We start from the raw sequence: 15,049 nt of genomic DNA, 5'->3' as shown, positions 1-15,049 counted from the left end.
TAGCTAGGCGAGGCTCAACAGGCTCAGAGCAACTCAGTATTCTACAAGTAGGGTAGTGATGTGGCTCGAGGTCCCAAAAATGAAACAATGGCCACCATATGATGTGGGCTCTCCCGCCTGCGATGCACCAAGAACAACTATGTCATCACTTCACAAACACACTCCGATCTGGGCTAGACACCACATGTACTTCTTTTCTCTAATAAAAGTCAATTTTAAATGCACATAAGCACCATTTATTTTAGTTATATCGTGTCATATCCAGGAGCTCCTCACACACACACGTCTAGTTCCTTCAGAAGTTGGCTCCGCCCCCCACAAATCACATATTTTGTCATTTAGGTTTTAGAAATAAAATATTAATGGTTTTTAATAGACTGCAATGAGTCACATCAAAATATCTTTATAAATATAGGAACTTGTAATAAATAAGTCAACAAAATATGGTGCATGACAGACTCCAATTTGATTTGCCAGTATAATACACTAAATCATTTAAAGATCCCACAGCCTTTCTGCATACATACATTTGAAGACCTCACAGCAACAAGCAGTCCTATAGGCTCTCTGCACGCACTAGCCCACCAATCCTCCCTCCACCCTGGTGTTTACCTTAATATATAAACACCTAACAGCAAATAGGTGCAGCTGTCACTAATGACCCAGGATAGGGACAATACTTCACACTCACAGCCTCTGAACTGACACTTTATCATATTCTGTTACACTTTCCCAACCCTCATTTACTCACCACACATTTCACTCACTCTCAGTTTACACTGGCTTTTATCAGACATATTTCCCTTACCTTCTGTCTCCATTCCCTCTCCTTTAGATTGTAAGCTTGAGAGCCTCTCTACCTGTAGGCCACTTTGTATTTAAAGTGAATTATTACTGACTGTGCTCAAGGGCCAGGCATTCCTCTACTTTTGTATAACTCAACTATTGCATCTCCAACTGTAATGTACCCAAATACTGTACTTGTTTGTGTATTTAATGCATCCCTGTAATGTTCCATTGTTTCTTGTATAGCGCTACGTAATCTGCTGGCGCTTTATAAATACCTGATAATAATAATAATAAATCAAATCAAGGAATTTGAGGTTAATGATGCTTGCCTGTCCTCTTTGTTGATTTGATCTCCAAATCCTACTGTATCCACAATAGTCAGTTTCAGATGCACATTACTCTCTTGAAGCTCATAGGTACGTGGTCGCAGACGTACACCATTCTCATAATGGCTGGCCTCTTCAGTTTCAAATGTTGTGTTAAACAGTGTGTTCATTAGTGTGGATTTACCAATGCCGGTTTCCCCTAGGAGACAAATTAAAGGTTTATTAGTAAAATAAAAAAAGGTAATTTATGCTTACCTGATAAATGTATTTATTTTTCGATACGACGAGTCCACGGATTTCATCCTTACTTATGGGATAACGCCTCCTAGTCAACAGGAGGAGGCAAAGAGCACCACAGCAGAGTTAGGAAGAGAAAGGAAAAGCCAAAGTGCAGAGGTGACTAAAATTTAACAAAAATAATAACCTGTCGCAAAAAAACAGGGTGGGCCGTGAACTCGTCGTATCGAAAAATAAATAAATTTATTAGGTAAGCATAAATTTCCTTTTCTCTTTCAAGATACAAATAGTCCACGGATTTCATCCTTACTTATGGGATACAATACCAAAGCTAAAGTACACGGATGAAACGGGAGGGACAAGACAGGGAACCTAAACGGAAGGCACCACTGCTTGAAGAACTTTCCTCCCAAAAACAGCCTCAGAAGAGGCAAAAGTATTGAATTTGTAAAATTTGGAAAAAGTGTGAAGAGAAGACCAAGCAAATCTGTTCAACAGAAGCATCATTTTTGAATGACCATGAGGAAGCCACGGCTCTAATGGAATGAGCCGTAATCCGTTCAGGAGGCTGCTGTCCAGCAGTGTCATAAGCAAAGCGGATGATACTCTTCAGCCAAAAAGAAAGAGAGGTAGCCAAAGCTTTCTGACCCTTACAACAAAAACAACAAACAATGAAGAAGATTGGCGAAAATCCTTAGTCGCCTGTAAATAGAACTTCAAAGCCCGGACCACGTCCAGGTTATGTAACAAGCGTTCCTTCTAAGAAGGATTAGGACACAATGAAGGAAGAACAATTTCCTGATTAATATTCTTATTTGAAACAACCTTAGGAAGAAAACCAGGTCTGGTTCTTAACACCACCTTATCCGAATGGAAAAATCAGATAAAGAGAATCACATTGTAACGCCGAAAGCTCAAATACTCTTCGGGCAGAAGAAATAGCAACCAAAAATAAAACCTTCCAAGATTATAACTTAATATCTAGAGAATGCATAGGTTCAAACGGAACCCCTTGAAGAACTTTAAGAACCAAATTCAAACTCCAAGGAGGAGCAATAGGTCTAAATACAGGCCTGATTCTAGTCAAGGCCTGACAAAAAGATTGTACGTCTGGAACATCAGCCAGATGCTTGTGTAACAATACAGATAAGGCAGAAATCTGACCTTTCAAAGAACTCGCAGACAATCCCTTCTCCAATCCTTCTTGGAGAAAAGACAAAATCCTAGGAATCCTAACTCTACTCCATGAATAGCCTTTGGATTCACACCAATAAAGATATTTACGCCATATCTTATGGTACATTTTCCTAGTAACAGGCTTACGCGCGTGAATCAAAGTATCGATGACCGAATCAGAAAACCCACGCTTAGATAAAATTAAGCATTCAATCTCCAAGCAGTCAGCTGTAGAGAAACTAGATTTGGATGATGGAAGGGTCCCTGAATGAGGTCTTTCCTCAATGGAAGCTTCCACGGGGGCTGAGAGGACATGGCCACCAGATCGGCATACCAAGTCCTGCGAGGCCACGCAGGAGCGAGAAGAATCACTGATGCCCTTCTCCTGTTTGACACGCGCAATCACCCAGGGAAGAAGAGCAAACGGGGAAAAACATAAGCTAGATTGAAGGACCAAGGAAATGCCAAGGCATCTATCAGCTTGGCCTGAGGATCCCTGGACCGGGACCCGTATCTTGGAAGTTGGGCATTCTGACGAGATGCCATGAGGTCCAACTCTGGCCTGCCCCAGGCTGGAAAATACCTACGGATGAAGTTCCCACTCTCCCGGATGAAATGTCTGTCTGCTCAGAAAGTCCGCTTCCCAGTTTCCACCCCTGGGATGTAGATCACTGACAGATGGCAAGAGTGTAACTCTGCCCACTAAATAATCTTGGATACCTCTATCATCGATGTTGTCCTACTGGAACCTGATGAATTGGGCCGAAGCCAACTGAGGCCAAGCCTGAAGCGCATTGAATATGGATCTCAATTCTAGAATGTTGATTGGAAGGAGAGACTCCGCCTGAGTCCAAACACCTTGAGCCCTCAGGGAATTCCAGACTGCTCCCCATCCCAGTAGGCTGGCGTCCGTTGTCACTATCACCCAGGGGGGTCTGCGGAAGCATGTCCCCTGGGAAAGATGATCCAGCGACAAACACCAGAGAAGAGAGTCCCTTGTCTCCTGATCTAGAGTTATTTGAGGAGACAAATCGGTATAATCTCCATTCCACTGTCTGAGCATGCTCAGTTGCAGAGGTCGGAGATGAAATTGAGCATACGGAATGATGTCCATTGCTGCCACCATCAATCCGACTACTTCCATGCACTGAGCCACCGACGGCCGAGGATTGGACTGAAGGGCCTGACATGTAGCCATGAGCTTTACCCTCCTTACCTCTGTCAGAAAGATCTTCATGGAAAGAGTTGATTAGAGTTCCTAAGAATGATACCCTTGTTTGTGGAATTAACAAGCTCTTTCCCAGATTTACCTCCCACCTGTGGGTTCTCAGGAAGGAAAGGACAAGATCGGTATGAGATTTTGCCAGTTGGCAAGAGGGCGCCTGGATCAAAATATAGTCCAGATACGGCGCCACCGCAACGCCCCGTGATCTTAGAACTGCCAGAAGAGACCCCAGAACCTTTGTGAAAATTCTGGGAGCCGTGGCCAGACCGAAGGGAAGGGCCACGAACTGGAAATGTTTGTCCAGAAAGGCGAATCTCAGGAATTTGTGATGATCTTTGTGGATGGGAACATGAAGATATGCATCTTTCAGATCCACGGTGGTCATAAATTGACTCTCCTGGATCAACAGTACGAATAGTCTCCATCTTGAAAGATGGAACTCTAAGAAACTTGTTTAGACTCTTGAGATATAATATAGGTCTGAAAGTTCCCTCCTTTTTGGGAACTACAAACAGATTTGAATAAAATCCCTGTCCTTGTTCCTGAGTTGGAACAGGACAGATTACCCCCATGGAAGAGAGGTCTTCTACACAGCGTAAGAACGCCTCTCTCTTTATCTGGTTTGCAGGCAATCGAGAAAGAAGGAATCTTCCTCTGGGGGAAGAGTTTGTGAACTCCAGTTTGTATCCCTGAGACACTATATTTATCGCCCAGGGATCCTGAACGTCTCTTATCAAAGCCTGGACAAAGGATAGTCTGCCCCCTACTAGATCCGGTCCCGGATCGGGGGCCACCCCTTCATGCTGACTTGGAAGCAGCCACAGGTTTTTTTAACTGCTTGCCCTTGTTCAAAGCCTGGTTGGGTCTCCACGTGGACTTGGGTTGAGAACAGCCCCCATCCTGCTTAGTGGAAGAGGAAGAGGGGATTCCCTTGAAATTCCGAAAGGAACGAAAATTATTCCGTCTACCCCTTTGTTTGGGTTTCTTATCCTGAGGGAGGAGGTGACCCTTACCTCCCATGATGTCAGAAATAATTTCTCTTTCAGGTCAGGACCAAACAAGGTCTTTCCCTTATACAGGATAGCCAAGAGCTTAGTTTTGGATGACACATCCGCAGACCAGGATTTCAGCCACAAGGCTCTATGCGCTAAGATAGAAAATCCTTAGCTCTTAGCCGACATTTTGGTAATTTTGGCGTCTGTCACGAAAGAATTGGCCAACTTAAGGGCTTTAATTCTATCCTGCATCTCTTCCAAAGAAGTCTCAGTTTTAAGAGATTCCTCCAGGGCATAAAACCAATAAGCAGCCGCCGGTTGCAAAAGCAACCCTTGATGAATATAAAGCTTCTTAAGAAGACCCTCTAGTTTCTTATCCATAGGGTCCTTAAAGGCACAACTATCCTCAATAGGAATAGTAGTTTGTTTAGCCAGAGTGGAAATAGCACCTTCCACCCTAGGAACGGTCTGCCAAGAATCCCTGATAGCATCCGCTATAGGATACATCTTCCTGAAAATGGGAGGAGAGAATGGAATACCTGGTCTTTCCCATTCCTTAGCAACTATCTCCGAAGTTCTTTTGGGAACTGGAAAAATATCCGAGTAAGAAGGAACTTATAGATATCTGTCCAACTTACTCAATTTTTCAGGAGGAACTACGATTGAATCGCAGTCGTCCAGAGTCAACAAAACCTCCCTCAATAACAGACAGAGGTGTTCCAGCTTAAACCGGAAAGACACTACTTCTGAATCCGTCGGTAGCAAGGCGCTATCCAATTCAGAAAGTTCAGAAAGGGCTCCAATTCCGCACCCTGTGATGGCACATCTGATATCGCCATTAAAGCATCCGAAGTCTTATTCGCCACAAGGGCGTCCTTCCTTCTGCGTTTGCCTTGCAAGGTGGGAAAGGCAGACAACGCTTCCGAAAGGGTAGAAGACATAACTGCAGCTATGTCCTTTAGTGTAATTGCAGTTGAAACTGCAGGGGAACTGCACTGCGCCTGGGCAGGCGTTAGGGGTTGTGACGCTTGGGGAGAAAGACGCGGCATACTCTGATTCTCATCAGTAGAATCCTGAGAAGCATCCGCTTTAGTTAACTCCTTATCAAAAAACATTTGCTCTCTGAACTGTAAAGCCCTCTCAGTACACGAGGGACAAAAAGTAACAGGAGGTTCCACATTTGCATGCAAACATAATGAACAAGTGACATTCATAATATCATCCATGTTAGTAAATAAACAAAACAGACTTGGTCTTGTGCAAACTTATAAGTTAATCAAGGACCTCTGAATAAAGCGTGCAACTGTGCCTTTAAATATTAATTTGCAAAGTTATAGAACTCACACTCAGCAAAATTAAAACGGGGACATAAGAGGATTAAAAAGGAAAATCAAGTTATAATCCCTTAAAGTAAACAGGTCCGTTAAACTAAGTTGCCTCTGCCGCCTCAACAGCTCCGCTGAGGCGCTTACCTGCCCCCTCGATATCCACTCCGTATCCAATATACACCGCCTGAGACCGCTTGCTTTTTTAACCTAAAACCATGCGGTCCCGGCAGTCAGTGAGGCTCCGATCTCTCTCACCCACGCTGCGTATGTCAGAAAATAACAGCGCGGCTTCCAGAGCGCTGGAGAATAACTGGGCGTCAACTAACTCCAAGCGTCTGACCTCAAAGAAACCGCGAGCCGTATGTCGCAGCAAGAGCAGCTGAACATACCATGCGGTCTGGCCCCAATAAATGTGCCCTTATCCTGTAAAGCGTGTAGTTGAGGGAGTAAACACACACACCAGATCTGATATACAGTAGACCCCAACACTGGAGACATGCTCCGTAATCAGCCATGTTAGCCCCAGCGTCCAGCCCAAAGTCCGTCTGCACTCTCACATAGAAGAAATGTGTCCTGAGCACCCCATCTAATCCTCCCCCAACGCATCTTCCCTAATACCTATAGAGAAGCCCTGGGGAATTAGGGAGTCATAGAAATAAAGATTGCAGCAGTGTCTGAGCTAGTGCTGTCCCAGAAATTAGAGCTGCACATACCTTAGTGCTGAGCGACAGCATGAACGGTCCTACAGCTAGGAAGTCGTCCTCTTTACCTTCTTGACATTCTGTGGAGACATACAGGGCCTTAGTTAACAATTGCTAAGACCATATTAAGAAGGGCAGCACACAGTATGGGAGGCGCAGGGAGAAATTACTCCCACCAGTTCCCAATGCTTTAAAACCACCTGTAGCTCTGCTAACAAGAGGCTGACCAGGTCCTGGCTACACCCTGAAAAAAAAAAATAGTACTCACTGGCACCATTAAAAATAAAAAAAACTCTTGATTGAAGAATCTAAACTAACACCTCACTTTACCTCTTCCTATAACTAACAAAGGCAAAGAGAATTACTGGGTTGGGAGGGAAGGGAGAAGCTATATATATATATATACAGCTCTGCTGTGGTGCTCTTTGCCTCCTCCTGTTGACCAGGAGGCGTAATCCCATAAGGATGAAATCCGTGGACTGGTCTTATCTTGAAAAATAAATAAAATTTAGACTTTCACTAAAAACATCATATTACAAACATTAACAGGAGCTAGGTTATATTTGATCAGGTAATCCTTTAAGGGACATGAAACTCACATTTTTTGTTTACAATTGTATGTTCTATCTGAATTGTCAACAACTTTCCAATTTACTTCTATTATCTAATTTGCTTCATACTCTTGGTATCCTTTGTTGAAAAGCATATCTAGATAAGCTCAAGAGCTTTGAGCTAGCTGCTGATTGGTGGCTGAACTCATATGCCCATTTTCATTGGTTAACAAATGTGTTCAGCTAGCTCCCAGTAGTGCATTGCTGCTGCTTCAATAAAAGATACCAAGAGAATGAAGCAATATCAATAACAGAAGACAATTGGAAAGTTGTTTAAAAATGTATAATCTATCTGAATCATAAAAAGAAAAAAGGTCATGTCGCTTTAAATACTAACACTAGAATTTTAAAAATAAATAAATAAAAGTGGCTACGTTACCCTCAGATATATCTAGAAAATGAACTGCATGTGAAAAGTAGATTTAAAGCATATCCCAACTTTAACAAAATATTTCCTACAATGTGCTATAAAAAGAAACATTAAGAAATTTTCATCACATTAAAATATGTTCTACCCTATATATAAAAAAGGTATAAGACTCCCCCACTTCCTGCCACAATTCATTTTAGACAAAAATTTGTAACAATAGGGAGGGAAAATTAGTAATTCTAATTTAGGGAATTGATCCAAGATATATAAATTGTGAAGGATAGCTTATTTTCTATTTATCTTGGCTCACCCAAAAAAAAATAAAAAAATTGCAGTCACCAACAAAGACTTGCAAAAAAGTAAAACCTGATAAATTAATTTCTTTCATGAGGTATCACATGTAGAATTAAACTAAAGTCCACTAGAAGGAAGCAAAAAATATGCTTTTAATTCCTCCCACTTCCCTGATTTTCAAAGTCTAACATATGACCAAGACAAGGAGAGGAACTGAAAGCAGGACAAATTAAAGGAACACTGAACCCAAATTGTTTTCTTTCGAGATTTAGATAGAGCATGCAATTTTAAGCAACTTTCTAATTTACACCTATTATTAATTTTTCTTTGTTCTCTTGCTTTCTTTATTTGAAAAAGAAGACATCTAAGCTATTTTTTTGGTTCAGAAACATGGAAAGTAGTTGTTTATTGGTGGGTGAATTCATCCACCAATCAGCAAGAACAACCCAGTTTGTTCACCAAAAATGGACCGGTATCTAAACTTACATTCTTGCATTAAAAAAAAAAAAAAAAAAAAAAAGATACCAAGAGAATGAAGACAATTTGATAATAGGAGTCAATTAGAAAGTTGCTTAAAATGCTTGAATAAAAAAAAAAGAAAATTGGGTTCAGTGTCCCTTTAAGTGCAAACTAAAACGGTCGCCAACTGAACATAAAAAAAATGGGCGGGTCTAGTGGACTCTCACACCATGAAAGAAAAGAATATATCAGGTAAGCATAAATTTTGTACTCTTTCATAAGGTGGTGAGAGTCCACAAGCCATCACACATGGGATCCAATACCAAAAACTGTGGATTCCACAAGATCACCAAGAAAGGGCAGGACATGAAGTTAGGTTAGGAATACTAAGGACCAGACACTGCTGCCTGGAGGACTTTCCTGCCAAAAGCCACCACAGGAGAGGCAAACATATAAAAATGATAAAAATGTGTAGTAAAGGTGTGTAAAGAAGACCAAATAGATGCATTGCAAATTTGCTCTACTGAAGCATAATTTCTCGAATCTCATAAAGCAGAAACCAATCTAGTGGAATAAATTGTAATTTGCTCAAGCAGAGACTTCCCTGATACCACATAAGCCCTTCTGATAAGAAGCTTTATCCAAGAAGCAAGAGAAACTGTGCTATCTTTTGACCTTATGCAGACCAGGAAAATGTGCAAATAAGGAAGAAGTTTGACATAAATCCTTAGTCGCCTGTAGATAAAACTTCAAAGCGTTTACCACATCCAGATTATGCAAAAGATGTTCCTTTAATTTTTTGGGAGCTGGGCATAAAGGAGGAACAACAATTTCCTGATTAACGTTATCGGAAGAAATGATCGTAGCTAGAAAATTATAAGATGTTTGAAGACAAGATAAGTAGGTGCAGGTGACAATGCAGATAACCCAGAAACCCTTCTAGCTGAATAAATAGCTATAAGGAATAACACCTAACATTAAAAAAGCCAAATATCCAGACTATGCATTGGTTCAAAAGGAGGAATCTAAAAAAAAAAACAAAAACAAAAAACAGATCGAATCCCATCTATAGTCTGAACAAAATCCTGAACATGTGGAAATTTAGCTATCTTCTTATGATAGGGAACAGAGAGCCGAAATTTGACTCTTCAAGGAACTTGCAGATAATTTCCTTTAGAATGGACTAAATAAGGTTTTAAGAGCACAAGGAATTAAAAAAGAATTCCATCAGAAACCCTTACTTTCACACCAAGAAGTAAAGACCTTCCAGACATTGTGATAAATCTTTCCAGTAAAATATTTCATGACTTGAATAAGAGTGTTGTCCTCTGACTCAGGATTAAGCATTTAATCTCCATCTGTTAAATTCAAAAGTCTTTATATCTTGATGAAAAAAAAACAGACCATGGGAAAAGAGATCTTCCTTGAAAAGCAAGACTTCAAGGTGGACAACTGGACATTTGGATCAGATCTGCTAACCAAGTTCTGTGAGGCTAAGCTAAAACAATCAGAATGACAGATGCCTGTTCTTGCATGCTTCAAGGTATCACACAAAGGGCGGAAACAGGTAAATCAGACTAAACATCCAGGGAATCACCAGAGCATCTATGAATTCCACTTGGGGATCCCGAGATCTGGCAAAATACCTGAGAAGTCTGTGATTTAATGGAGGCCATTAAAGCTATCTCTGGAAGGCCCCCAGGGTGAAATTTTGGTTGAACACCTCCTGGTTCAGAGACCACTTCCTTGGGTGGAGAACCTGTTGACTGAGGAAATTTGCTTCTCAGTAGTTCACTTCTGGAATATGAATTGCAGATATTACGCAGTTATTCATTTCTGCCCATCTCAAAATACGAGATACCATTTTCATTGCCAAGTAACTGAGTCCCGCTGATGATTTAAATACACCATGACATTGTCCGATTAAAATCTCAGAAACTATTCCTGTTTGAGGAGACCTTGAGAAAGGTAAGAGCTCTAGAACATTGATGGGTAACCTCACCTCTTGAGGAAATCAAACTTCCTGCTCTCTCCAAGAGTCCCAGATTGCGCCCCATCCTGACAGATGTCTGTTGTGATGACAGATTGATGAGTCTGCCACCAGGAAAGAGATTGTCTGGTTCTGTGTGCCAAGAAAATATTTTTCTTAAGATTGTTGTAATTCCTGATCCATTGTCTAAGCATCTGCAGTTGGAGAGGCAATAAATAGAAAAGTGCAAACAGAATTGCATCTGAAGCAGCAACTATCAAACCTACTTCATCCATGCTCTCTGCATGTTTTCCCAATATTGATCTGTCATGAAAAAAAACGCACGAACACCAAATCTATGAACACCTCCAGAAAGGAAACTTTCAAATGAAGAAACAAGTCACTTTGTAACATTTACTTTCCACCCAGACTTGCATTTTAGCCAATCAGTGCCAACTCCTACGTAACTCCACGTGCATGAGCACAGTGTTCTCTATATGACACACGTGAACTAACACCCTCTAGTGGTAAAAAACTGTCAAAATGCATTCAGATAAGAGGCGACCTTAAATGTCTAAGAAATTAGCATATGAACCTCCTAAGTTAAGCTTTTAACTAAGAATACCAAAAGAACAAAGCAAAATTAGTGATCAAAGTAAATTGGAAAGTTGTTTAAAATGACATGCCCTATCTGAATCATGGAAGTTTATTTTGTACTAGACTGTCCCTTTAAAAGGCAGTGCAGAAAAGCTGCTACAAAATGGCCAATGCTGTAAAGATGAAAAGAAACGGAGAAAAGGGGTGGGTGCTAAATCCGGCACCAAAAGGTTAACCCTCAAGCAACTGTAGTGCACAATATAATATTCCTATGGAGTTTAATCACACATGTGATGATTCATGGACTCTCTCCACTTTAATAAAGAAATAAAGCCACAATCAAAACCATTTCAACTACAATAGTCTTTGTTGTTGATTGAGACTAGGGTGGGCCAAGATGCAAGTTCTAGATTATACACACAGCAGGTGTTCTCCAGTCATACTCTTACAAACTGATATTGATCAGCAATACAATATTGAAATTATAAATGAATGCCAGGAAAAGCTATGATCTATACACCAAGCAATAAAAGCATTCCAAACCTTATCATAAATCCTTCAAGTCATAGACATATGAGCCTGGATTATAGTTTCAATCACAGAATTTGAGAAACCCCTATGATTAAAAAAAAAAACCTTCTGTTCAATCTCCATGCCACCAAGATTAGAGATTTGAGATCTGGATGGAAAAAACAGAACTTGAGACAGAAGATCTGAATGCAGAGGAAGAGGCCAAGGAGGGCAACTGGACATTTGAACCAGATCTGCATACCAAATTCTACAAGTTCAAGCTAGAGCATTCAAGATTACTGATGATTACTCTAGCCTTACCTTGGAAATCACTTTGTAAAGAAGTACCAGAGAAGGAAACAGTTAAGCAAGCAGAAATGACCAATGAGCTACTAGAACATCCACAAACTCTGCCTGAGTGTTCCTGGACCTCACAAAGTACCTGGAAAGTTTGTTGTTCAAATGAGAAGCCATCAGATCTATCCCTGGGAGACCCCAAAGATCCACAACCTGATAGAACACATCCTGGTGAAGAGACCATTCCACTGGATGAAGAGACTGACTGAGAAAATCTGTTCCCCAGTCGTTCAGTCCCAGAATATGAACTGCAGAGACTAAACAGGAATTGACTTCTTTCCATGAGAGAATTCGAGACACTTCCTTCATGGCTAGAGAACTGTGAGTTCCCCTCTGATGATTGACATAAACCACTGCTGTGAGATTGTCTAATTAAGAGATGAGACTCCCTTTTCAGCAGTGGCCAAGTCTGAAGAGCCCTGAAAATAGAGTTCTAGAACATTTATTAGCAACCTCACCTACAGAAGGAACCAAACCACTTGTGCTCTTAGAGACCACCAAACAGCTTCCCAACCTGAAAGACTTGCATCTGCAGTGATCACAGTCTAGGTAGGACGAGCAAAAGAAGCCCCCTGAATAATGAACTGATGATCTAGCCACCAAGTCAGAGACTGACTTGTACTGTAATCCAGAAAAATATTTTGGAGATAGCCGAGTATGATCCCTGCACCACTGACTAAGCATACAAAGCTGAAGAGGTCTCATGTGAAATTAAGCAAATGGAATTACATCTGAATCTGTAACCATGAGACCCAGTTCTTCCATACAAAGAGCAACAGAGGGGAAAGAGAGAGGGACTAAAGGTTCAGACAGACTGACACCAATTTTTTAATTTCTGCAATGTTAGAGAAAGACTCATGAAGACTGAATTTATTTTAAATCCCAGAAAAACTTAAATTATGCTTACCAGATATTTTTTTTTTCTTCTGATGGGGAGAGACCACAGCTGCATTAATTACTTTTGGAAATACAGAACCTAGCCACCAGGAGGAGGCAAAGACACCTCCCCCACTTCCCTCATCCCCCAGTCATTCTTCCAAGGGAACAAGGAACAGTAGGAGAAATATCAGAGTGAAAAAAAGGTGCCAGAAGAACAAAACATTAAGGCCGCCCCATGAAAAAAAAAAAAAACACAGGCGGGGAGCTGTGGACTTTCCCCATCAAAAAAAAAGAAAAATTATCTGGTAAGCAGAATTTAAGTTTTTCTTCTTAAAATAGGGAGAGTCCACAGCTGCATTCATTACTTTTGGGAAAATCAATACCTAAGCTATTGAGGACACTGAATGCAAAACGGACGGGAACAACAAAGGCGGACCATTCTGAGGGCACCACAGCCTGATATAACCCAAACTCCCGATAAAAAAAAAACCTGCGTCAACAGACACAGAAAGGACAAAAAAGAAAGGAACAAGTAACTGCCCATCAGTTAGAACCATAAAGAGCCTTGCTAGAGACCACCCAAATCCCTAGACTTCACTGAGCACAAAACCACTGAGGAGGCAAAGGGGGGGGGGGGAGGAGAAAGATCAGATAAGGAAGTCCAAAAGGACCACCAAAACAAACCCCCAAAAATCAAGGGCAAACAAAGGAAGAAACCTCTAGCATAACTCAAAAGGAGCGAACTACAAGGCTGTAATAGGACAAAAGTCATGTAGAAAATACTCTAACGATAGAGAGCAACGGAAGGAAAATTCCAGACCACCTCCTACATGGATCCCAAGGAACCAATGTAAAGTCCTAACCAGAACCAAAGTCCTAGAAGGACAAAAAGTAGAACCCTCTACCTTACCACAGAATACTATCCAGCACTAAGAAACTGAAAACCTGAGGGTCAAAAAAAAAAAAAACAAAAAAAAAAAAAAAACCAGAAGTAGAACAGACAAAACAGATAGGAATATCTGTTTACGCCCCAGTCAAAAACCGCAGGCTTCCATTTGATAGGCGGTCCAACTAAGCGTGAAGCCTACAAAAAACTGGACAAACAAGGTAGTTGGGAAATACATACCAGAACCAACCTGGGAGAGAAAAACTGTGAAAACAGTGCGGATCAACTCCCCCCTCCCTACCAGAACAAAGAGAAGGGAGGACAGCACCCTGACCAAGAATAAAAAAAAACAGCAACTTGCAGAGGGAAGGTACTACCGCGAGGCCTCCCACGTAAGGAAGGAGCACTCAGTAGCCCCTCATTATACGCGGTCGATGCTCAACAGAACAGTCAGAATTCCTGACTCATACTCCGAGCAAACAGTCCCAGGACCAACGGGACTGGTAAAGTCCAAAAGACAAGGGAGAACAAAAATTCCCTGCAACGACCAAGTTTAGAGATCAGCAACGAATCTCCAGCCACAAGATCCCCAGGAAAAGAAAGAGGAAGAGACACAAACCCCCAGAGAGACCAGCTCGGTTCCAAAACACCTATCCACATTTCCCTTCAGAATCGGAGGAAAAGGTACACTCAACCAAGAGAGACCCGCGAACCAACAACTATCAGAATGGTATGCAACATGAAAAACATAACTTATGCTTACCTGATAAATTTATTTCTCTTGTAGTGTATCCAGTCCACGGATCATCCATTACTTGTGGGATATTCTCCTTCCCAACAGGAAGTTGCAAGAGGATCACCCACAACAGAGCTGCTATATAGCTCCTCCCCTCACTGCCATATCCAGTCATTCGACCGAAACAAGCCGAGAAAGGAGAAACCATAGGGTGCAGTGGTGACTGTAGTTTAATTAAAATTTAGACCTGCCTAAAAAGGACAGGGCGGGCCGTGGACTGGATACACTACAAGAGAAATAAATTTATCAGGTAAGCATAAATTATGTTTTCTCTTGTTAAGTGTATCCAGTCCACGGATCATCCATTACTTGTGGGATACCAATACCAAAGCTAAAGTACACGGATGATGGGAGGGACAAGGCAGGAACTTAAATGGAAGGAACCACTGCCTGTAGAACCTTTCTCCCAAAAACAGCCTCCGAAGAAGCAAAAGTATCAAATTTGTAAAATTTGGAAAAAGTATGAAGGAAGCCACAGCTCTAGTAGAATGAGCTGTAATCCTTTCAGGAGGCTGCTGTCCAGCAGTCTCATAGGCTAAACGGA

At 41.4% G+C, this 15,049-nt stretch overlaps 1 protein-coding gene across 2 annotated transcripts in view; it reads right to left on the bottom strand.

Moving 5' to 3' along the window:
* The window catches only part of SEPTIN8 (septin 8), a 273,481-nt gene that overhangs the window by 109,808 nt on the left and 148,624 nt on the right, over positions 1-15,049 (bottom strand). For both annotated transcript variants that reach the window (XM_053717180.1, XM_053717179.1), the window contains exon 3: positions 1,119-1,314. In XM_053717180.1, the coding sequence (XP_053573155.1) occupies positions 1,119-1,314 (196 nt within the window). The remainder of the gene's footprint in view (positions 1-1,118; positions 1,315-15,049) is intronic.

The sequence above is a fragment of the Bombina bombina genome, chromosome 6 (assembly GCF_027579735.1).
Source record: "Bombina bombina isolate aBomBom1 chromosome 6, aBomBom1.pri, whole genome shotgun sequence".
In the NCBI taxonomy this organism is placed as follows: domain Eukaryota; kingdom Metazoa; phylum Chordata; class Amphibia; order Anura; family Bombinatoridae; genus Bombina; species Bombina bombina.
The sequence above is the reverse complement of the archived record's forward strand: the minus strand, read 5'-3'. Positions and strand labels throughout refer to the sequence as shown.